General features: G+C 32.4%; 4 protein-coding genes across 11 annotated transcripts; all 4 read right to left on the reverse strand.

Moving 5' to 3' along the window:
• Positions 1-73: 73 nt before the first annotated feature.
• Positions 74-3,681, reverse strand: LOC146944135 (receptor-like protein 51). Of its 3 annotated transcripts, none has more exons than XM_085742548.1 (2): positions 2,258-3,661; positions 74-399 (listed from the first exon to the last, which is right to left on the reverse strand). In XM_085742548.1, the coding sequence occupies exons 1-2, from the start codon at positions 3,492-3,494 to the stop codon at positions 350-352; spliced, it is 1,287 nt and encodes a 428-aa protein (XP_085598674.1). In that variant the 5' UTR covers positions 3,495-3,661; the 3' UTR covers positions 74-349. The 3 variants fall into 3 exon arrangements, with proteins under 3 accessions (XP_085598674.1, XP_085598675.1, XP_085598673.1); XM_085742549.1 differs by lacking the exon at positions 74-399 and adding an exon at positions 481-506 and having other exon boundaries at positions 2,258-3,660; XM_085742547.1 differs by lacking the exon at positions 74-399 and having other exon boundaries at positions 1,953-3,681.
• A 794-nt stretch (positions 3,682-4,475) lies between these two features.
• LOC146944136 (cellulose synthase A catalytic subunit 8 [UDP-forming]) lies at positions 4,476-12,637 on the reverse strand. 2 transcript variants are annotated; one of them, XM_085742552.1, is made up of 13 exons: positions 12,499-12,637; positions 9,492-9,571; positions 9,109-9,160; positions 8,867-9,014; positions 8,241-8,516; positions 7,726-8,071; positions 7,343-7,480; positions 6,986-7,111; positions 6,687-6,899; positions 6,327-6,561; positions 6,036-6,235; positions 5,577-5,930; positions 4,476-5,322 (listed from the first exon to the last, which is right to left on the reverse strand). In XM_085742552.1, the coding sequence occupies exons 4-13, from the start codon at positions 8,878-8,880 to the stop codon at positions 4,735-4,737; spliced, it is 2,490 nt and encodes an 829-aa protein (XP_085598678.1). In that variant the 5' UTR covers positions 8,881-9,014; positions 9,109-9,160; positions 9,492-9,571; positions 12,499-12,637; the 3' UTR covers positions 4,476-4,734. The 2 variants fall into 2 exon arrangements, with proteins under 2 accessions (XP_085598678.1, XP_085598677.1); XM_085742551.1 differs by lacking the exon at positions 12,499-12,637 and adding an exon at positions 10,005-10,227.
• LOC146944137 (uncharacterized) lies at positions 11,846-16,927 on the reverse strand. 5 transcript variants are annotated; one of them, XR_015025858.1, is made up of 6 exons: positions 16,449-16,927; positions 13,786-14,897; positions 13,485-13,658; positions 13,222-13,401; positions 12,499-12,732; positions 11,846-12,145 (listed from the first exon to the last, which is right to left on the reverse strand). XR_015025858.1 is itself a non-coding variant. In XM_085742553.1 (5 exons), the coding sequence occupies exons 1-5, from the start codon at positions 16,792-16,794 to the stop codon at positions 12,718-12,720; spliced, it is 1,827 nt and encodes a 608-aa protein (XP_085598679.1). In that variant the 5' UTR covers positions 16,795-16,927; the 3' UTR covers positions 12,309-12,717. The 5 variants fall into 5 exon arrangements, 3 of the variants coding, with proteins under 3 accessions (XP_085598679.1, XP_085598681.1, XP_085598680.1); XR_015025859.1 differs by having other exon boundaries at positions 15,374-16,927; XM_085742553.1 differs by lacking the exon at positions 11,846-12,145 and having other exon boundaries at positions 12,309-12,732.
• A 3,849-nt stretch (positions 16,928-20,776) lies between these two features.
• Positions 20,777-21,188, reverse strand: LOC146944138 (uncharacterized). The gene has a single exon (XM_085742556.1). The coding sequence runs from the start codon at positions 21,075-21,077 to the stop codon at positions 20,901-20,903; it is 177 nt and encodes a 58-aa protein (XP_085598682.1). The 5' UTR covers positions 21,078-21,188; the 3' UTR covers positions 20,777-20,900.
• Between the last annotated feature and the right edge of the window lie 3,476 nt (positions 21,189-24,664).

Below are 24,664 nucleotides of genomic sequence, written 5' to 3' on the forward strand. Positions count from 1 at the left end.
AGGAAAGAGAAGGTAACGAAGAGAAATAAAAATTAAGAAAAAAGTTGGGAGGATGTTGAGACACACATAGAGATTGAAATTGAGAGAATCCAATTACATCACATTTAAGTTGGTTGTAATCCTCAAAACTTGAACAAATTGATAGGTAGATGACTACTATCTACAGTACACACTCTAGCTCATTTACATAAAACTTCAGTTTATCAGTCTTCACTTAGACAACAAGGTAATCAAAGTCAGAATGGATATAGAAATGCTATTGCAATTGCATCTTAATAATACGGAGATTTACATAAAACATCAGGAATCTCAATTAAATCAGTCAATAAGAACTATGATTAGTTCCTTCTCAATCACATCTGTGTTGAACATCCGGCATAAACCACACATATCTTCTAACTGTGAATTTGTTTGCGTAAGTTGTTGGGGAGTTCAACATGCACCGAAAGCAACAATAAGCTAAATCATCAGAACTCTTAGGAGAACTTGACTTTATTAACTACTCACTTCAAAAAAGCCAAATTTCAAAATCAAAAAACATTTACTTGGAATTCACTTATTAGCCAATTTCATATATTGATATTTGAATCTTGATTTTGAAATGATATCCAATTGACTTTTGTAATAAAATAACCTACAAAGTCCTCTGTATAAAACGATGGGGCAGTCCTGTACTCAAGCCAGGACATGTTTTTAGGTGACAATGTTGTTGAATAAATGACAACACATTTCATCACACAGGTAACCATATTTTTAACAACAAAATACGAAAAAACAGCAGAAGTGTGAAACAATTTGCACAAACCCTGAACAAATTGATCCTTATAAAACACACAAAGATGTATTGTAAGAGGCTGAATCAAGCATATGGTGAAGAAAAAAAAAACACAAAGCTGGCATATGATGAAGGTAGGACATACAGCACATATCCAATCAACTAACAGTGGCACATGCCATAAAATTGGACTAGAGCTAAAAATCTAAAATCATTAACCATACATTATTATTATACTCCACTCAAATCATCATCATTCACTTGGGCTACTATCATTCTTCTACTAAAACTAAACAAATAGTAAAATCACAATTTTAGCCATTTGCAGCCCAACATGAAATAAGTGTCATCATATCCACAAGATATTTTCCCCCCAAAATGAATATGAATGTCATGTCAAAAAACATAAATGGATTAACAAACTAACAGAAAAGAAAAGCTGCAGATGAAAATGGAAGTATAAGCTGAATTTTTGGGATATTTTGAAGGAAAAAGAAATATTCCTAAGTTTATAACTTGACTTAAATTTTTGATAGTAAGTATTGATTAACAACTCACATAAAAAGAAAGCTATAACTAAAAATGGATGGTAGTAGACAAATGTCATGTCAAACAACTTAAATGGATTAACAACTAACACAAAAGGACGTATAAACTGAGTTTTTGGAAAATTTAGAAGGACAAAGAAATATTCCTAAGTTTATAACTTTACTTAAATTTTTGACATTGATTAACAACTCACATAAAAGGAAAGCTACAACTGAAAATGGACGGTCATAGACTAGACACTGCAGTTGTAACAAAGTGAGTCTTTTTTTTTTTTGTTTCTAAAAAGACTATCAGAGAAACTCACACACACAACACACTAAGTGTTGAAAATCACAGGTTCAAACTCGTGTCTGAGCATATCAAATATCCCTACAACCTTTTAACATATGAGTTGTACTTACAAGACAACGTGAGGCTTCTTTATTTGTACAAATTTTTTTAATGCTAATATAATTTAGTTAACAAGATTTCAGAATAGCATAAAATTTGAGAATTAAGACAAAAACTCTAGTGAAAGTTGCTGGCAAAAGACTAAGCATGAGCTACTGTGGAAACTAGAAAGCAGGTAAATACAAACAAGGTTGACAATAATGCAACAAAATAAACTTTAATGTAATGCACAAACAAATGATTCAATGACTTGTTTCTTCATTTTTTTTTTTTCTCTGCTCCTTTTAGTGGACACATTTTACATAAATAAATTCCTATCAAAATGTAACAATCCCTTTTTTTTGTGTGTTTTCCATATTTGTTCTCACTAATCATTGTATAATAATAAAATAAATATTAGTAAATATATTAAAAAATCACTGAACTCAACAAGTAATCAATTTTCCTAATCTAAAAACCAAAATCATCTTCCACGGCAACATTTTGAGCAAACAATTAAAAAAACAATAAGAAAAACAATGGAAGAAAGTGCAATAGCCACACCAAGAACAAACTTGTTTGGTCCATGATGTTGATCCTTCTTATGCTTGCTGCTACCATCATCATCACTATCATCATAATCATCATCACTACTATCATCTTCAGAAGAATCCTTTGCAGCCGGAGGAGACACCGGCTTCCCATACTTATCACAATGAGAAATCCCAAGCTTCAATTTCGAAGACAAAACCGAATGATTATAACACAAGTTACTATTCCCACCAACCTTAAACACTTCCAATCCCTTAATAAAGCTTTGATTAAAAGGAACAACACCATGAAGATTATTGTTAGCTAGATTCAAGTACTTGATATTCTTCAATTGAGAAATGAACTTTGGAATAGTTCCATTAAGCTGGTTTGAACTCAGATCCAAATGAACCAAATCAGGAACAGAAGAAAATGAATCAGGTATAGACCCAGAAAATGAATTTGAAGCTAAAGATAGATTTTTTAGAGAAATCAAGTCACCAATGGAAGAGGGTATTTCACCAACAAGCTTATTAGAAGAAAGATTCAAACTTTCTAAACTTTCAAGCATTGTAATTGAAAAGGGTATATTTCCTTTGAGTTGATTACCTGAAAAATCAACATGGGTCAGATTAGAATGAATGTGACCAGGTAAAAAGCCAGTGAGATTTGCATTAGAAATGGTCAAAGAGTTGAGGTAGTTCATGTGACCAAGAATGACATAAGGACCAGAAGCTTTGACTTGAACATTTGAGATAGTAAGATCAGTGAGATTATGAAGCTGAGAGAGCCAAACACCAGAGATTTTGTTGAAGCTGTTGATGAAGGTGAAGGTTTTGAGAGAGGTGATGAGTTCTTGAGGGAAGTGGAAAGGGGAAATGGGACAGTTGATGAGGTTAAGGGAGGTGAGAGTAGAGAGAGATTTGAGGGCAGTGAAGGAGAGAGAAAGATGGGAGGTGCAGTTAGAAAGAGTTAGAGAAATGAGGTGGCGGAAGGGTTTGGAGGAATCACAGAGGGTTGCATTGTGGTAAGAGGGTTGTGTACAAGGGTCTTTTGAGGTTGGGATGTTGAGAGATTGTAAGGCTGTGATTTGTTTTGGGTCAAGAGTGGTTTTTGAGGTGGTTGGGGAGGAGGGAGGTGAAGTGGGAGATGGGGTTGGTGGGAGAGGGAGAGAGGGAGAAAATGCTGAAGTTGTAATGGTGGGGAAGATGAAGATGAAGATGAAGAGGGAGAGAATGAACAAGAGTTGAAAATTTTGATGTGGCTTCATGGTTCAGAAAAACATGTGTTGTTGTTTTGTTCATATGTAGAACAAATGAATTTAGGATTGTGTTTGTGTTTGTGTGTGTTAATGTTGTACGTGTAGCTTTTCATAGTGACCTGGTCACAGTTGGAGCTTCATCAAGTTGGAACAGAACTTGTTTGGTCCCTTTGATTTGGAGATATTTACAGAATTGCACTTGTCATTTTATTAGTATTCTTAAAGAATTATAAATTTATAACGGTTCAAAATTGAGAAGAATAAAGACAAATAAACAACACTCTTCTTCCTTCAAAAAAAATAAAATAATAAACAACACTCTTCCCAATTTACAAAGGATGGGAAGGAAATAAAGTGGTTTTAAATACTAGTGATTTAAGTTAGTACATGGGGGTGCACATGCAAATGCAATGGCATCATATTATCAGCAATAAATTACATTGTGTTTTAGAATCTTAATAAATTGTTTTTCTTACCATTACTTGTTTAAATTGGATATTATCTATCCAAAATTGCAAAAACTAATTTTTTGGAGTGGATAAAAATACAACGAACAGTAAAGTTCTCTCAAAAGTTTTAACGTCAATGGATTCTCTTGGATTTGACTTACAAAGTTATGTACTCAAATTTTTAATTAATTTTTTTGGTATCACGTGAAACATAAATGTTTCTCTAACACAAAATCCGACATCAACATTGTATGTATATATGGATTCCGACTTTTATATAGTATTTTTCTCTCTCCTCACATTAATATGACTTACATTTGAACCATATTTTATAGTGTGTTTGGCTTTTGTGCATCTAAATAACACATCTCAACATAAATGTGCATCTAAATAACACATCTCAACATAAAAAGTGAAATATTTAAGTAAACTAATTAGTCGGAGTTACATGATTATAATTGAAAAATCATATAACAAGGTAGATAACATGAGTATGGCAAATATTCGTTTTCTCTCAATAATTTCAATTTCTAGATCAAAATGAAGAAGAAAAAACCACTATTTTTACATTGATATCTATAACCAGTCAATTATTGGTCTCTTTACACAGAAAAATTGTCCAAAGCATGGAATAAAAGTACACAACCTTATAATTCAAAATGCTTACACATTTCAACAAAGAACTATTGCTAATGATTTGCACACCTTGCAATTGAATCATCATCAACATCTTCACATATAATCCATATCATAACATATGATCAAAACTTTGGCAAGCACAATTGTTGGTGTTATGAGACTTAACAATCAATAGAAATACAAGTCTGAGAAATAGCTGAACTATCAACTTTGCTCACAAATGGATTAATCTTAACCCAAACAAGTGAGAAGACAGAAGCCAAAAGCACTGACCAAAGAATAACAATGGTTGGAGTACGGTTTTGGCGACCCATAAGACCCTTAAGGAATGGATAAAGATGAAAAATCACCCAAAATGCGAAGAAAACTTTTCCAATGAGTGGTCCCCAAGATTCATATCCACCATTAAGTGCATCAGAAAATCCAGCTACAACACCAACAAGGTTAATAATGATAAGACTTGTTGGAGGAATTAAGAGTGTTGTCCATTTGATCATATATAGTTCACCAAATTCTGCATCATCAGCAGCTTTTGCTGTCACAGTGAAGTTTGTGTCAACACCTGCTAACATCTTTAGGAATCCTTGGAAGACAGCAAAAAGATGAGCCGAAACACCTCCAATTACCCAGAACTGCTCGTTACGCCATAAATCTTCTATGGTAACACCGCTCCACCTCAGCTCAAGAACACTGGTCAATATAATAGAGATGAAAAGTCCAAGAAAAAGTGCACTTGCAATGTTTGATAGCTGCATCGAATTAGCCACAACAATTTGATGTAAGAACTTAGAATCATTAATAATGACTTTATATTATATAATGTTACATTTTCTTCTTAGTTTTTTATTAGTTATTGGAAGATAAAATACTATATGAAACTATATTTCTAACACGCTTTCTAACACTATTTCTATTGCATTCTTTCATTGATTAAAATTCATATGAATCACAGCAAAATTCGTAGATCTTTTATGTTAGACCAAAATAAAGATGAGAAAATTACCGTTGGTATGATGAATTTTCCTGTGAGTAGGCAAATTGCAGGCAAAGTACAATAAGCAACGAGGGGAAGGGATGTGAAAGGGTAAACGATGGTGTTTATATAAGCCAGTCTCTGCAGCAGTTTCAGACGACCACCAGCAAATCCATACCAAAGAGGACAATGTCTACTAAGGAAAATTTCAACTGATCCAAGAGCCCATCGAAGAACTTGGTGCAAACGATCGGAAAGATTGATTGGCGCTGACCCTTTGAATGCAGGCCTTAAGGGCATGCAATAAATTGACCTCCATCCACGACATTGCATCTTGAACCCCGTTAAGATATCCTCAGTCACTGAACCATATATCCAACCAATCTGAATACACAATACAGCAAGGTATTTGATTACTTAAACTACAAGTTATCTTACAAGACACTGAAAGGAACTGAAAAAGTATATACAAGAACATGAATTCCTAACCTCTTTTCCCCATGCTGTCTTTTCTTCGTAGCCACAACCGATTACATGAATGGCCTCCTTGATCAGCATTGAGGGATCCGCAGATTCAGACACACCACCATTCTCCATTAGTGTAGATTCAATGAAAACAGTGGACAAACCAAATGTTTTTTCAAAGCTAAGTTGTGAAATAAGCATTGACCTCTCATACTCATCATAGTCTGCAACAAAGAAAAGAAACCGAAAGATATGCCTTATTAATGAGTCTATAAAGTAAAACTGTTTAACAAAATAAAAAACTATTTTGCTTACTCTCAATCTCCCTGAGATTAAAAATAGCAGCATCAAGCTCTTCCCTCTTTGCATCTTTATAAAGCTCTGAGACATCTTTGGCAGGCTTCTTTGAGCGGAAGCAACAACAAGATGAAGATTTTGGTAATGGGGGCATAGAAGGTGGACTGTATCCATAAAGCGCTTGTCGATTGAAAACACATCCAGTCCCCACATATACTGGTCCTTGAATGCCGTCAAGTCCTTTCATATTAACCTGAAATGTGTCAAGGTTAGAAAACACATCAAGAATTATGTCCATGATTTTCGCCTCATAATTGTTAAAGTCAATGCATACACTAAGTATAGATTGTAAAACTCTTCATTTTCATTTAAACTTACATCGAAGAAAACTGTGTTCCGGTTGGCATATCGATCACTACGATCAATACCATCAAATCTTTGGGGGAACTGCACATAACAAACATCTCTACCAACTACTGGATCCATCAGAAAACACATCGCTTCTCGAACAGCCTTGCTATTGTTAACATAATGATCACAGTCAAGATTGAGAATGTAGGGAGCGTTTGTGAGAACTGCAGACACTCTCACCTATAATAATCGAAATAAGCGTCAAGCCCTACAAAATCTTGACGAGCTTATATAAATTGTTAATCTTAAGTATCTATTGATCTTACCAGTGCATTTTCAGCACCAGCCTTTTTGTGGTGTTGGTAACCTGGCCTTTTCTCTCTGGAAACATAGACCAACCTTGGAAGTTCGTTTCCTTCTATGTCGTGAGCACCACTGTGTCCAAGGAAAACCTGACGATGATAACAGATATTAAAATGAAAGCTGAATCGGTGAAGAACTGTGTCTGCGCGAAGTATACAATTAGCTCTATAAAGCCAATTAATTATAATGATGTCACATACATCAACAATATTTGGTCCTTTCAATAATTCTATAGCCAAGTTGCACAAACTAGGTATCTGACTAATCGACTGTGCCTCTCATCATTGAGATTTGATTTCAAACAAAATGAACAGATATACCTGAATCATGCCAGGATGGTCGCGTGAATTATTTCCTGGCCAAGAGGTTCCATCTTGCATAGTCCACCCTTCATCTGGTGTTTTCTGAGCCTTAGCTACCAAAGCATTAACTCTGACTTTATACTCTTCATATTCTCTCTGATAAAAACGAAAGATACTCATGAATAGATTTCTCTAAATACTGAATGTCAGAAACAAGGTGGTGAGTCTAGCGTATCAGAGACAAATATATAATTTCATTTTTGCGATCATACAATTTCAACATAATTTCATTCATAGAATTTCTATATATTTAACAAATATATGACCGTACAATTCATTTTATATGAATTGATTAAACAATTCAGTACTACAGAAAAGACATTTTAAGTTCAGTTGCTTACTTTCATTGCTCTACGTTCCTTCACAAAAGAAGGTTGAACTTTGTCCTTCAAATAGTCAATCTTCTGAGAGAAGTAAAACTCAGGTGCACGTGGTTCAATCTCAAACTTTTTGCAAAATGGAACCCACTTTCTTGCAAAGTCAGCTGTCTCCACAAGGGATTCAAATGTCAGCATTGCAGCACCATCATCTGAAACATAACATGATACTTTTTCCACAGGATAGTCCACGGCAAGGATAGAAAGAACTGTGTTAGCTGTGATCAACGGCGGTTCTTTCAACGGATCAACTGTACTGACAAAGAAATCCACAGGAGCAAGCTGACAAGGTTCACCCTCTCTTTCAAACCTGACATGGCAATATAAAGTTTAGCACTCAGCATTCAAAGTAAATACTAGTATACTACATATTAAATATCAGTTTTTACATTCCATTTAGATATTACTTTACTGTATATTTTCCATTGATTCATTTTCTTGAAGTATAAGGAACAAATTTCCAAATAGCTTCCAATTACCTTGCCGAGAGCCTGTCCGTAAAAGCAACCCTATTGATAGGAGACCATTTAGGGAACTGATCTAACACCCAGGAAAAAGCAAACCAGATCTCACAGATGATAGATGTCAACCACAGACCAAAAGCACTATCAACTGGATGTGTAACTCTATAATGGAAAAACAGACCCAATATTACGAGCCGCATGATTATAACAGTTCTGTATGGTCCAAGTTTCGATTTTGAGACTGGAATTATCACTGAAAGTGGCTCAGCAGCTGCAGCCTCAGAGGAGGGCCTGCAAAATAGATCAGAATAAATATTGAGCAAGGCCAACAAAAATAATAAACAAGTGAAAATGTTCATTAGCAAATTTATTCGTGCAATTACAACGACGTGGTCCATAATACATTGATGCAAAATCAACAATTGATATTTAATATTATGGATTCAATCCATATTTACTTTTAGTGTAAAGATTTGCTACATTGTCAATCAATCGTAATCGTCATATCATAAAAAATGTTTGACCTTAATCATAAATACTTCTAAAGTCACACAATGAAAACATTCAAAAAAGATCACTTCACAGTATGCATTTTATATAATTTTGTTCAGGAAAAGTGTTTCCTTTCTCATTGAACTTACTGCATTTCATCCATCTGCTGTTCATGTGGAACTGGAGTCTCATTTCCAGCCTTAGGTGCTTCCTTTTTCTTCTTGTTCTTTTTGCCCTTCTCCTTCCAACTTTCCACTCTATTTTTCCAGATAGGATTCCCAGACTCATCATTTAATTCTACAAAACAAACAAACTTATGACTATCAGTTTGTACTTCTAAAGATATTGTTACAACTTACAAGAAATGTAAGCTAAAGTCTCTCTTCTTTACCACTGTCCACTGTGGACACTGTACTGATATGCCTAGCATGGAGTCCAATATCCTACATAATGCAAGTAGAGGTTGTTAAGTGAAAATTTGAACAACTAGACAATATTTTTGAATAAAGTTTAAAGTATATACAGACAAAAAATTCCTATTGTCCTTAAAAATTTATATTTTCCCAAAAGCTGGACCTAGATTCTCTGCAGTGCTGTAGACTATGAATCTTAACTGTTAGATGAAAAGATCGGATGACTCATACTAGGACTTCACCAAACTTTGATATCTGGGATCGTCGAAATTGTGATCGCAGAGAGTCCAAATCTCAAAAACTAAGGTTAATTACTATGCACACCTATTGTAATGTACTAATGTTAATGTAAATTCGTTACCTGAGAAGTGCTGATCTGTGCAGCCGTTGTTGTGGATTGATTTGCAGGAACTTTGGTGTCATCCTTACCTCTTGTTCTATCTACAAAATATGCAAAATGAAACAAACTTTAGGATATTTATTTCACACAAAAATTTATGTGATGAACCTAAGTGAATGAAACAAATAATTCACAATAGATGAGAATGCTTCAAATCGTTGAATGGATAAATAAAAAATGACAAATGATTTATTTCTGCCTCTTTTTAATTAGATTGTACAATTAGAATAAAATAACTATCGCTACGTTGAAAAGATAAAATCAAATTTATTTTGAAACATTTTTTGTGTGTAAATATGACACTTAATATAAAACATAGAGCATGTTTTGATCATGATTCTTGAAAGATTCCAAGTCAAATACAACCATGCCACGAAAACTAGAAGGAAAAGTACAAAAGAAGTTACAGATCCATATATTGGAAATATAAATGTGTAGAATTAGAGTGTACAGTTAGGACTAGTGTTACCATACCAGCATAGGGATTGCCACATCTCAAGCAAACACTACGTCCCTCACTGGTCTCATAATCAACACAAGCCTTACAAATTGGGAAATAACACTCATGACAAGCCACAAACACCTCTCCATTAGCATCAACTCCAACTTGTTCACCACAAGAGTTACAAAAGCTAACTCCTGATTCCATCATTTTTGTTTATGTCCAACTTCAAGGACCATAAACTCTATGACCCTTAACTTCTCAAACTATACTCTTTTATGGCTTTATATGAATGTGCATATAGAGTCAATGAAGCAATCCTTAAGGGAAGAATTAGTTGGAAAAAAAATTGAAATATTATTGGTGAAGGTGATTGTAGTATGGTGGGTTCATTTTCAGAAGTTAAGTGGTTGGTGTCATTCATTCATTGTTTAGCTCACACACAAAGTCACTACTATTTAGTATTTACAAAGACACATACATAGATCAGAAGCAACGTGTGTTTTCATTTCTTTTGTTTTGTTTTATGTTTCTTTTTCATGTGAAAAGGATAAAGATTTGAATTTATTGCGGGAAGTATAAGGAAGGATTTGGTTGGAACATGTACGTCTTTTAACTAACAACAACGCTTCAACTACAAGTTCATAACCACTGACCAATACTCTTCAACCAAACTAATATTCAAAATATTAATAGGGATGCTTTTTAATGAAGAAAATTGGATGGAGAAATATCATTCTAATCTCATAATAATCATTTTGATAAAAAGTTTCTGATTTTTATTTCTCAAGGTGATGAAATAGTAGACGTAAAATTGAATAAATACTTTAGCATAAGAGGGTCTATTTTCATATTTTAGGACATTGATTTTTTATTTTTTTGGTAGAATTTAGGACATTGATTTAAAAGTATAAAATAACACCCCCCCCCCCCAAAAAAAAAAAAAGTATAAAATAGTGATAAATAAAATATAAATAACTTGGTCGATAAAAGAACAATACATTTTTTATTAGACCAGTGACGTTAAAAACCCCAAGTATATAGCATATAATATTTTGAAGATGTGATTGTACATTAGATGTTATTAGAATTTAGAAGCAGGGGCACAATTCAAAATTTCATAATGCTTTTAACAAATTGTAAAATTTATTAAAATTGGTTTAAAAGCTAATATGTCGGTAACTCGTTTTAAAGATTCAGGGATTAATTAAGGCAGCTAATATGTACGTAATATATATGAAAGAATTTGACTTTCAATGGAGGAGTAGGACTCAAGGCCCTCAACTGATGATGAATGATGATACTTGACAGTTTACTTACAAGGTTTCGTGCATCCCATTCTCCTTACCATATTCAGCTTAAATCTTAGCATTTATTATTTATTTATAACAGTTGGTTTAGTAATTACTCCCAATTAGTACAGTGTGATGCTTAACTAGCAAAGGACAATTTATTTTCCTAAATGTTCTAACTTCACTTCCATGTTCACAGTTTTTTTTTTTTTTTAAATACAACCATACTAAATTTTCAAGATTTGGTCCTTAAAAACAGTTATATGAATAATCTACAGTTGAGTGTTTAAGTTGTAGCTTAAAGCTTTTCACCCCACCCCAAAAGCATGTTATGTGAAAATTGAACTGCCATAAACTTAACCAATTGCTTACTCAAAACAAGTGTCAACCACTGCATTTATTGAATCATGGTATCAAGTGTCAACCATTGCTTACTCAAAACAGAACTCTTTATATCAATCTGTGCAAGTATATATGACAATATTGAGAGATCCTGACGCTGACTTATGTAATCTATATAATTCAAATTTCTGAGTTCAACCGTAAGTAAGTTGGCACCAGCGACAATGCATGGATAAAAGTAACAGAAAAGGGAAAAGAATGCATGTGTAGTATCAATTTCTCGATATTTTACACGAAAGTGGTTAACATAGTAGCTTCTAAGTTAGGATATAGAACAAGTGAGGATGATATAAATCATCATATCATGTGAATGAGCTAGCATAGACCATCATTTACCCATCATCAGCAGGGACCCTAAAGCACGAAGTTACGTGTCTATTCACAAATGTTCTTTTAAGGATTTGACATCTCTTGCAGACGTCCTTTTGTATGTGCATCATAATCAAACTCATGACCACATGTTTAAAAGATCAGGTTATCTGCCAATTGTATCATAACATGTAGATTATTGGCATTGGAATGAATCGTCTTTTTATATCACCTTGTGATATTAAAAGTATAGTAAATCTCAGAGATTGAATAGGTAACACTCATGAAAAGGAAACACAACTTTCACATGATTAAATCAAGTGAAATTTAACATGAGAAATGTATTTTCCTATTTAGCTTTTGTCTCACATTATTGTGTTTGAAATAGGCAATTTCCACCACAATAATGAGGATAACAACCATAAGTTCAAACAAAAGAAGTTAATAAACCTAATTATCCAGATATGAATAGAAGATCAACATATACACAGAAGTTTTTCTCATTCAAAATAGTTAGACTTACTAGCTTGTGCATATTTCTGTCAAATTTAAGACAAGACGAACCAGAAGAAGAAAATTAGTTAAGTGGGACCATAGTAGAATGTTGTCTTCCTCTTGATAACAGTCCAGATCCATAGGATTCATGAATCAGTTACTTTTGTACAAGTAGATATTTATCCAATAATTAGTTGATAATATGTATGATGTCTCTGATCTACAAACTACTAAGCACTGGTAAGTGTCACCTCCACAACTCCTGAAAATAGAAATACACAATCCATTCATCACCCATGTTAGCATGCATAATATAGCAGCAGTTGTTAAGAGATTTTAAGAGCAGCAATGCTAATTATATTCAATAAATAGACGCTTATATGCATATGCATGCATGTATCTATCACCTATAGACCTTGTTTGGATATACAGCTTAATTAAGTGTTTATTATAGCATAAGCACTTATCATATTTGCTTATGTATAAGCTATTTCTATAACAAAAGATACAATAAAGATAAACTGTTTTTATATAAGATATAAGCTGTTTTCAAAAGTTATCCAAAAGAGCTTATGGAAATAATCTGAAAATAGTTTATGACCATGTCATAAGTTGTTTCCATAATCCCTGTCAAACAGTCTCACAAGTGCTTATGTAAGTAGGTAAGTTCAAATGTGTTCATCCAACCAGTCCTAGAGAAGGAAATGTAAGCTTGCTACTTGCTATAGTATTTTTAGGCAGAGAGAAATACCGCAACATTTTTGCAATTTACATCCACACCAGCTTCCATAAGCCAACGATAAGTTTTAAATTTCCTATAACAACGTTCTGCTTCAGAATCAAGCCATAAATTCCAAAACAACAATTCCTCTGGGTGCATTTGTTTGTCAAAATCAAGATTTTTCCCTAGACTTCTCCGAATGACCTGAAGCTACAAGAATTCGGAAATTTATTTCAGATTTAAAAAAACAAACAGATTTGATTCTGGTTACTAGCACGCAGCCATATGGGTACCTGACCAACTTCATTGCCGTTCTTGGTGCCACCTCCACTGCTAGATGCAAAAGAACTCAGTCCACTCTGACCAATCACATTAGAAACTATAGCTTTTCCAGTATTACCATTTTGCAGATAGAGCTGGTTTGGATTTGGAACAGTAAGGGTCTCTACATTTTCCATTTCGAGCCCCTTGAATGTCGACATATATGCATCTCAGTTTTCAGAACAGTAAATATTGAGCAGAGAATGAAATAAAAGGGCACTGTTAGGCTGCTGCTGTGCATAAATTGGTTAGAAAAATATAGATCATACATACCTTGGTAACCTTTAATGATCTATCAAGATAAAAAGAACTATTTGCAGGAGTTGAGTCAAGGATTGAAGTTGAAGTCCTTTCACCGCCTACTTTTGCATTAAAATCATTCAGATTATTGATTATTTGCAGGATCATAGTCCTACTAAGATCATGTTCACAATATGAATCAACTCCGTCCACACAGGTTTTTGCAAGCAATTCTGAAAGAACATGCATTGCGCCAACCATTACCTTAACGTCAGGTTTTGGAGATTCAATTAAAGACTTGGAGAAACCTTCAAATCTTTTTAGAAGATCAGTAAAAACCTTAGCTTGAGATGATGATGTCGGTGATGTTGGAGAACGACCCTTTGCAGGGAAAACCTCATTCGCTGACCTACTAGCGCTGGGATTTTCAGTTCCCTTTACAAAGTCATCAACATCGCCTATAGTTACAAGTTTTTCTTTTGAAGTTGCTTCTATTGATGAAGACTGAGTCATCATAGAATGTGAATTTAGCAGAGGATCCACAGAGATGCTTCTTGGATCATTAATCATATTAAATGCCATTTCTATTCCGTTGATGTTGGTTGAATACTGAAACTCTCCCATATTAAAATCTACTAGAGATTCTTCCATGACAGTTTTCATGAGTATGTCCTCTCCCAACAACAAATTAGTAGTTACAGGCGCGCTAGAGTTCGAAGAGACAAAACCGTCCTTAACATATCCAATACCAGGAAAGAACTGTGGAGCTCGAGGATTTAAAGTATTATGTTTTTCTGTTGGTTTCTCAACATGATGAAATTGTACAGATTGTGAAATTTCCGATGGAATTAAACTTAGAGCCGGTGTTCCCTTCCAACAAGGAGAATCCACATCAGTGTCACTATCACCCAAATTATTAGAGAACGGATTTTGAGGAGTGCTTTTAGCAGAAGACATATCAGTTGATATCTTCAGTGGGGCAACCTTGTTTTGTGCCTTAAGAAAGGAGCTAGACTCATCAACAGCATGTTTTGTGCCTTCAGAATTCGATAGAATGTCTTTTCCCACAATTGTACAGGTGTTGTTTTCAAAAATGCCATCAGACACTTTTAGAAAGGGATTCAACACATCAACGGCAGGCTTATCTGCACAAATCATTCCACAGTTTCTCATTTATTTGTCTTATTTTTTATTCTAAATAAAATTTTAAAGGTAGCATGAAGTCAAAACTCGTCATTAAACATCAAATTCAAAATTTAACTAAAAAAACACTAGTGGTCAATGCCAAATTGGCGCAAGATTTTGATGCCCTAACTCAGAAGCATAACTGAGTCAGTTCAAAGTACGACAAAACAATACTAGACATAAGAGCATAATTTGAGCAACCAAGACAATGATTTAGCCGTAGCAAAAACATTTCCATCACTTCAAATATCAATATTGTAAATTTCTTTATGTGAGACCAATTTACCACTGTATACAGTGACACGCATGGATAAAGTTAATCTTAAAAATAGTTTCAAGAATAGGAATCAATAAAAGAGTCATTTTATTTCTATCTTGGACATTCACAACAACATTGAGTGAAATAAAATGATAGCTTTCTTATCTTTCAACTAACCAATTTGAAGATGGAGAGAAGCACAGGGGCTTAGGGAGAAAACATCACCAACTTCTCTAGACCTCCAAATTTTATATTTGCAGATAAGTGAATATAGTTGACTTTGATTTCTAAAGGAAACTGAGCCTAAACAATTTCTGTAGAGCATTTATGTGCAGAGCCTTTGTAATTCTTCACTCTTAGAGAGGAAAGAATTGAAATCTCAACTCTTTAAGCATGAATTTTATTGCTGAAAGGTTTCTACACGTCATGGCTGAATGATCACATTAGTGAGATTCCAATGTAATAGGGAAACTAAGATAATAAAACAAAAAAATATATATAATGTTGTCCAGCTTATGATGATATATAATAACTGCATTTCATGAAGCATATGTCTAATATAAAAGTTGTATACTTTTTCTAATTGATAGTTTACTTGAACGTATCGTGCAGAAGTAGAGGTAAAGGTCGACATGAAAAATAAAAAGAACAAATTTTTTAACAATGAATTAAAATTTACTTTTAAGAGTCCCATGTTGGATGAGATGTGGTGTGACAATGTGTTTATAAGTGGTGTAGTCTTCACCTTACAGGCCAGTTTTGTAAGTTTGAGTTTAGGGACAACCTTGAATTCTAAGATGGTATTAGAGCTTATCCAAGATCTATTGGGACACTACACCTACTATCAGGTTTCCGATATAGGTCCTCGTGAGCTTAACTCAGTTGGTATGGACAATGCATAAAATATGCAAGGTTTGGGGTTCGAACCCTAGCCACCACAAAAAAAAAAAAGGTTTCCGCTATCAGCTCACCAAGTTATGCTCCAGATAAGTTTTTTTATGAAAACAGTAAATTTCATTTTAGCTATTCTTTCATTGTTAGAGGAACGATTAAGGAAAGCAAATAACATTAATTAATACCAAAAAAATATATAAACTTCTCTAATTTTAGATTGAAACATGAAATGCTTCATATTTCTCAAGAATATTCAAAATCCCTTTAAAAAATGTCTAAAGCAAGGACTTGAAAATCAATAAAAACAAGCATATCTAATCAAAATTGCATAAAAAAAAAAAAAAAAAAAAAAAGCTACCTTTTTGAAACATGCTCACATCACTAGCTGTATTAGCAACTTCAAAGTGTGACCAATTAAGCACATCAACTTCAAAGTCACCATTTTTATGCAATTCCAGAAAAGGGTGTTCTTCAAAACGCAAACTTTCATCACCTTGAGCTGGCAAAGTTGAAATTTTGACAGTGTCATTCAACGATACAGAACGACCCTTTGAACTGAAACTAGTTTGTCGAAAAGAATCAAGCAAAGAACTAAAAGGGTCATCATGATTGTCAGAATTGGAAGAGGGCTTTGGTGTAGAAGAGCGATTGAGAGTGAAGGGTTTTGCAAGTGGTGACAAACGAGAAGTGTTTTGATTCATCATATCTTTGTTTTTTGTTTGGTTTTTGTGTCTCTTCTGTTTCCTTTTACAATTGTTGAAGATGTTTTGATGAAAGGAAAATTGGTTTTATGATCATCAACCAAACATCTTCCAAGTCAATACCTTGAAGTTTCTTGCTTCCTTCCTTCTTCCCCCTGGTTTATCTACCAAATAATTGTACTTTACTACTAGACTTTTGAATTTCTTTTAAATATTTTATTTAAAAAAATGTTTTTTAATTAAACAAAGGGTAAAAAAACTACACAATTTGTGTCTTAACTTAATTTCGAATAACATTATAGTTAGGTAGTATTTTCGTCTTTTATCTTTTTCTTTTTAGATTTAAACCGTTATCTTATAAAATGTCAACATTGTTATATTTTTTATTACAACAAAATAAAAAAATTCAGAAAAAACTGTTATAAAAAAATTCATCAAACTTATAAACAAACACAAATATTTGTCATCCTCGATTTTTTACCAATCAATCGATTTTTTCTTTGAATTAATTGAAATAGCAAAGGTCTCCCTTGATATTATAATGTTCAAACAATTTAGTCTCTCAATCGTTAACGGTGACATTGACATGGAGTTTCAAGTCAACTTTCATGTATGCAAAGATGAATTTGATAAAAAAAATTAATAAGTGTTTTTTTTTTTACAAGGACTATTTTGATAAAAAAAAAAAAAAAAACATCCTTAAATCATAATATACCTCATTATCAGATCGATCTTTGTAGAATTTAGACTAATAAAAAATCAATCATTTGGGATGGTCTTAAATAAGGCATCATTGATATACACTAATTATACCAATTTAGGAGCATATTGGTTGCATGATAGGAATGGGATGACCAAACCTATTAGATCCTTTTTCGAACATACTAACGATTTGAAATTTGTTGTTCCATTATAGCCATAGGAAAGCTTGGAACATTGAATTGGTGGTACATAAGCTGCTGTGAAAATTATGCAGACTCCTCTATTTGAATCGATTCATAAAGATAAATTTATTTGGAAATGTGAGAAGGATGTGATTTACTCTTTCAAGGTGGTATCTCAGTTGTCATGCTAAGATTATGGCAGAAGTTAAGAATTTACTCTAGCATGTTTGTCAAAATTGTTTGACTGCTAGAGTTTAACTTCATGATCACCATGTCAAAATGATCTGAATAAGTGTGTGCTTAGTGATGCAGGTGTTGAAAATAACATTTTTTTTTTTTTATGTTAGAATAACATGCAATAATGTTGGCAAAGACTTGGTTTGTGGAATGTCATGCATTATGTGTTGAACATTAATGATTCGGTGGTTGACAGAATATTTTCTATGCAGACTTTTAAGTGCAGACCAAAAAGAATTATTTTCTTGCACTATATATGATCTATATGCAAATAAAGGAGTACTCATATTAGGGGAAATGTAGTCGGTATGATCAAGCATAATTTGTGCTTGCTAAAACTAAATGGATCAAACCTGGGAGGACATAGGTATAGGCTACCAGGGTTTTGTTCAATGACTTTTAATGGATCTATGGGTTTGAGTTTGTGGATTTATAATCAGTGTCTGTCGATGATGACTCATTTAAGGCCATTCCAAAGGATTGGTTTGATATTAGATTAGATTCTACAAGGATCGATATGATAGTAAGTAATATAATTCAAGGATGAATCATACACATATATCTTAGTATAGTGAATGCTCAAAAACATTTCCCTAAATTTCATAGATGTGATCACTTCTACATTTTTTTTTTAAGGACGATCACTTCTACATTAATACAGGTGAATCTATCAAGAGTATTTTTGTAGCTATATACCCAACTCTGCATAGAGTGTAGAAATTAAGAAATAGATTCAACATATCAAAACTAGAGCATACCCCCTTGTTTCAATTTAACGCGCGTTATATCAACACCATAGCATACCATCCTCATAACAGCCGGAAATTGAATGGTTCTGCAAGTTGTTTGAAAACAATAATCATAAATTTGTTATGGCCCTTGTAATTGAACGTAACAACATGATCTCCAGTTAAGTCGCAAAATGTCCGCAGTTTATCCCACCTAGTAGTCAGCGAGGGTTTTCCATAAGATTTGTTGAATTTGACTTAGTGTATGTTACAATCCACCAAAAACCATCTTTAATTTGAATTTGATGTAAAACTTACGGTCGACCTCCCCAAATACATGTGGAAAACAACAACAAAATGACACCGGATGATGTAGCGTCTAGGCGTCTATAACACACATAAACTAAAATCACCATAATTAAAGTAACACCTCAGACATAATCACATAAACTATACACAAAATGCATCAAATAATGAGCGTACAACATCTGGTAAACCAACCTATCAAATCAACTGTCCTTTATACAGACCAACGGCAAGTGAAGAATAACATATAAAAACAAGTTTTAAATTCATTTATCAAACCACTAAATCAGATATCCATATTATGATTGATGAGGTTTGTTCCAACAATGATCTATCTAACCAAAACCACCATACAATCAACAAATGAATGAATTTATATGTAGAAAACTTGAAGAACCTAATCAGGAAATGGTGCAACATTTAGACCAACTAATCTAATCTAATATTTTAAAAAACGATAATGTTAAATTTTAAATCTTGGTTTCCCATAGACCTAAAAAATCCACAATTTTTAACATACTAAAACATGCATTAAAAGCTTAGTTCCTATGGGTATCACGAGTTTAATGTCACTGCATGTCTATCTCTATAATCTACTAAAACATGCATCCAAATGGCTTACACTATGCATAGCAAACGAATGTTTATATTCGTGAAATTAACAATAAATAAGTTATCCATACACATGGATCGTTGAGAATTCACCTATCTCCAGACTGTAGATTTTGACTCTGCCCATCGACGTTTCCAATGGTGGAGGTGGTTTCTCAGGTGAATGGTAATTTTGAGAAAATATTAAATAAGAGGGGGTAAATATAGGAAAAGGAATAACCCAACTTAAATATCAAGCCATCTTCATCTACCAATATCAATTAATGGAACCTCAATTAATTATTTTGATCAGAGAAAATCCGATGGTCGTATTGGTTGAAGTTTGTTTGGGATAAAAATTGAATGTACGAAACAATGACATTACTGAATTTTAAATTACCAATAGATTCGTGTCATTTACGGTATTTGGTTAAAACTTAGAAGAGCACTGCAGCATTATGCTACAGGTTAACGATTGTGTCTATCCATTAATTTAATATTATTCTACCTCACGACAAAAACTCACTCACTCACGGTGAAAAGAGACATGATAAACTCGTCCACACGAGCCAAGATTTACAATCAATCCGACAATAATTTGAAGTGATTCAAATTTATACACATCCATCATATCATATTATTTACTACTATTAATTTGTGATCAGAGACCTCATTAAAAAATGATATCATATTGCAAATTATATCATATGAAAAGGTCCTACATAACATAAACCTTATTTTGAAGAAAGGTCCTACATAAACCTTGTATAGCCCAGAGAGTGGAGTATATCTCAATGAAAATTCAGTTAAGTCAAGAAACATTGCATTGGACCACGTAAATTATAAGTTGTTGTTGTTATTATTATTTATTATTACTCATAATGCTCATCATTATTTAACCATGAAATGATTAATAATTAAAAAAATCATCATAATTACATCAACAAATTAATTTAGGTCATTAATTAAATTGAAGAACTGTGTTGGTAAATGAATGTTAAAATTGTTAGGTTGAACATTTTTCATCCGAATTGAAACCGGGACCTTGATATGTGAGTTTAATGGTATTTACCATTTCTACTAACAGAACCAAATAAATGTCCAAGAGAAGTTTCTACACACTTGTTTGCGCCCCTCCATACATTAGAGTGCAATCACCATCAAGATTCAGAACACAACTCATCGTTCTTTACACGCAACTGGGAAATCTCGAACAATATATACAGTACAGTACTAATATTTAGAATGCAAAAAAACTCAAATTCACTAAATAAAAGTTTACAAAGGTAGGATACGGAACAAAACAAAACAAAACAAAACAAAGAAGAAGAAGAAAAAAAAAAGACAAAAATGGAAAAAAGAACTAATGAGATTGAAAGTGAATCCTCCTAGGTTGAGAAGAAATAAAAGGAAGACTGCGTAGTATGAGAAAACGAACCCTTCGAGGTACAGGTGCAGAATTGAAAACCTGTTCCACCATCCTTGCCAGCAACGCCGTGTATTCCTCCATCACCTCCGCCACAATCGCCACCAGTATCATCTTTCTAGTTGAATTTGAATCCAAATGAAATATAAGATAACCTCGTCAATGCGTTGTCGTATATATAAGAGAAAGTTGAGTCAACAACGAAATTGTGTGATATATAAAGAGAGTGATGAAGAGAGTGGGTGACTTGGGTAGCTGGTAATATTTGGCAGTTTTGTTAAAAGCGGCGCCACTGTTATTGGAGAGTGATGAGCCGGTTTCCGGTATTTTAGGTTTTCAGTGTGCTCTCTTTTTGTTGGTGTGGTTTCTGTCTTGATCTTATCCTCTTCCCTAACTTTATTTATTCATTCATTGTTTCTGGGAATTGTTTTTTAATGTCATTTTCAACTCATACTACAATAGAAAGAGACATGTGTATGTGTGGCATGGCATCATACCATTGGGAGTTTTTTTTTTTTTTTCTTTCTGATGAAGTAGTATGCCGTTGACACTTGTGCCACATTAACGGCTAATTAATTATCCAATTAGTTTCAATGTCGGACTAATAATGAGTAGTAGCTTTGAGACATTCCGTAAGGATTAGTAGAAAGAAAAAAATTACTAATTCAATCATTATTATTACAATAAGAGCATCAACAATGGAGACATTCATTTTTAGGTTCTTAAATAGGTTTCACGTATACACAGTATTCATTTATAATTTTTTAATAGTGGTACCTAATAAACACTCGATCACTCCAACTCAGATCTCACACAAAGTTCTTGAATGGGACCCACTAATCAATTATCAATAACTTTATATCATTATATTTCAATTTTTTAATATTAAAAGAGTGTGGGTCCCGCTTAAAAGTGGGGGTCTTAAGTAAGATCTCAGATCTTATAAGACCCTGAAAAAGGTTCTCCCCATTGGGGGTACCTAATAGGTACCTGGTCTTAAATAGTTAAAACCCTCTCAATGGAGATGATCTAAAAGTTTACTTTGTCCTCGTGAACTTAGCTCATCTGGTAACGACAATGCATAAAATATGCAAAGTCCGGGGTTCGAACTCCGACCACCACCAAAAAAAAAAAGTTTACTTTTTTGGATTTGAATATCTGAAAATTAACATTAGTTATTCAATTTTAAATAATAAAATTTTGTTTATAATAATAGTCAGATGAATTATTTTAAAAAAGTTAAATACTTAATTTTCAATGCAAGAGATCGAATCACATCAATGATTATGAGAATGGCTTGATGGTCATTTCTGTCTCTGAATGTGTAACGAGTAACTATAATAATCTCGCAATGTATTTAAAATTTTAAAATAATCTCTAATTATGCATTGTGTTAGTTAAAATAGTCATTGACGTTTAAATGTTTTGTTAATACTTTTGTATCTGTTGTTCAACATATTTACTGTCATATAAGCCATTACAAAAAGAAAAAAGTTACTATCAGCATTGAAAAATCATTTTAATGTTGGAGACTATTTTGACTAATATAATACATATCCCTGATCTATTTTAGAGTTTTGATATTGAAAGACTATTCTGTCTACCAGATACATTGAGGGACAATTTAAATTAAAAAAAAAAAAAGTGTTTTTACAATGTATAAAAAAAAAGTGCTTCTACATTGTATAACAAAAAAATTACTTTTATTACGGTTAAGGTAATGTTTTAGATTTAAAGTATGCTACTAAGTTTCCTCCTAATGTTTCAAAGATTTTTATTTTAATTTACATTTTTGAAATTTCAAATTAATTAGGAACTAATAAACGGATTCATAAAAGAAATGAACTATTGTCATATGTAAATTTACATATGTTAAAAAGTTTAAAAAAGTAAGTTTGCATGAAAATTTCTACATTTGGTATTAAATATGTATCATTTTAAGAAATAATGGTTGTTTTTCAATAAAATGTTTTCACTTTTAGTTACTTTAACATGTGCGATATTGCACATGTTAGACAGACCTTTTAAAAAATGAGGATAATTGTTAAAAAAGAAAAAAACTAATTTATTTGTATAAGTAGTAGTGGTATAAAACAAATTTACCCAAAAAAGAAGGGGTGTGAAAATAAATTGATGGTGACAAAATATCCACCAATTGTCTATGTTTGGAGAATAAAAATATAGATAACTTATAAGTTAACCACAACGCATAAGCCAACAAATTAAACTTGAAGTGTTCGGTAAAATTTCCAATTTATTACTAGTGTTTTTTTTATAACATTATATGGTTTCTTAATCAAGAGAGTGCTTAATTAGTTGATGAATATAAAATGATATAAAAAAATTAATATTTTTCAATAAGATATCAAGGATAAAATTGATCGAAAAATGATATGTTACAAGCTCAAACATACTTAAAGTAGTTTATAAACAAATCATCATATGCTCGTGAAAAATAATTGTTACAATAGAATATGTTTTTGTTAACTTATAAGTTATCTATATTAAGGTATCGTTTGGCCCGGCTTTTTTTAGCTTCTCTACATTTTTAAGGAGAAGCTAGGCCAAACATAATATCAATAAAGTACCTTCGAAAAAAAGTACTTTTTCTAGAATGCATAATATTGAATGAAATGAGCTTTAATCAAAAGTTGTTGAATGTTACTTCAAAAAACTACTTCTTCGCAATTTATTTCACAAGCACTCTCTTCAACTCACGCAGACAATCTTTTCTTTTATTTTTTAATATTATATTTCAATTTGTTTTTTTTCTTCCATTTAATTTTATTTTATTTTTTTGGACCGGTCCATATAATTTTTTTTTGAAGGAGGGTCCATTTAATTTTATTATCTTTTTATTACTTATATATTTAATTTTAATATCGTTCAATTATCACAACCTCGCAAATTTTTTTATTCATGTTGTCATTGAATGAATCTAAATATATTTATTCCCTTTCTTCAACCTCACAAATATACACACACACATTAGCGTTTAGAGTAATATTTTATGTTCGTATGTCTGTTTTTTTGTTACGCTAATGCGTATAATTTTTTTAGTGTTATAAAATGCGTATAATTATTTTCATAAAATTTTGATTTTAATTAAAAGTACAAGTATAGATGCCTAAAAAAATTATACTTATATATATTTTATACATTTATATTATAACAAACTATGCATATCTTTTTCTTATTTAAAAAACTAAACTTATCTTTTTCAAAAAAAACTAAACATATCTTTTTCAATGACACCAACACTGTAACAAATATTTTTTTTGGTTCAATGACACCAACACTGTAACAAATATGATATCATATAATATAAATTCTTATCTTTTTAAATGACACCAAAAATATGGTATTCTTATAACAAAATTTGTTATACAGTATAATTGAAAAAGAAAAAACAAACTATTCAAAGTTTTGTACAATATTTTGCCAAACAACTTTTAACTTAAAAATAACTTTAGAACTAAACAAAAATAAAGAAACCAAACAGCTTTAACTTTTTTTAAAAGGGCTTTATTTTAACTTTATTTTAAAGTAGCTTTTAGACTGAAAAAAAGTCTGGCCAAACGGTACCTAAAAATAAGGCTTAATTACTATTTTGGTCCCTTAAGTTATTTGTTGGTTACATTTTGGTCTCATAAGTTATTAACGTTACAATTTGGTCCCATAAGTTATTAACGTTACAATTT

The sequence above is a fragment of the Medicago sativa genome, chromosome 2 (assembly GCF_051527215.1).
Source record: "Medicago sativa cultivar Bolivia chromosome 2, Bolivia_mono, whole genome shotgun sequence".
In the NCBI taxonomy this organism is placed as follows: Eukaryota; Viridiplantae; Streptophyta; class Magnoliopsida; order Fabales; family Fabaceae; genus Medicago; species Medicago sativa.

Bases quoted from the DNA above. Each gene is read 5' to 3' on its own strand.
- LOC146944135 (XM_085742547.1), bottom strand. From the start codon at position 3,494: ATGAAGCCACATCAAAATTTTCAACTCTTGTTCATTCTCTCCCTCTTC.
- LOC146944136 (XM_085742551.1), bottom strand. From the start codon at position 10,182: ATGATGGAATCAGGAGTTAGCTTTTGTAACTCTTGTGGTGAACAAGTT. The intron at 9,015-9,108 runs GTAAAGAAGAGA...TTTGTTTTGTAG, and splicing joins AGTGTCCACAGTGGACAGTG to AATTAAATGATGAGTCTGGG. The intron at 6,236-6,326 runs GTAAGCAAAATA...TCTTTGTTGCAG, and splicing joins TAATCTCAGGGAGATTGAGA to ACTATGATGAGTATGAGAGG.
- LOC146944137 (XM_085742553.1), bottom strand. From the start codon at position 16,794: ATGATGAATCAAAACACTTCTCGTTTGTCACCACTTGCAAAACCCTTC. The intron at 14,898-16,448 runs GTAGCTTTTTTT...TGATTTGTGCAG, and splicing joins TGTGAGCATGTTTCAAAAAG to ATAAGCCTGCCGTTGATGTG. The intron at 13,402-13,484 runs GTACCCATATGG...GAATTCTTGTAG, and splicing joins ACGGCAATGAAGTTGGTCAG to CTTCAGGTCATTCGGAGAAG.
- LOC146944138 (XM_085742556.1), bottom strand. From the start codon at position 21,077: ATGATACTGGTGGCGATTGTGGCGGAGGTGATGGAGGAATACACGGCG.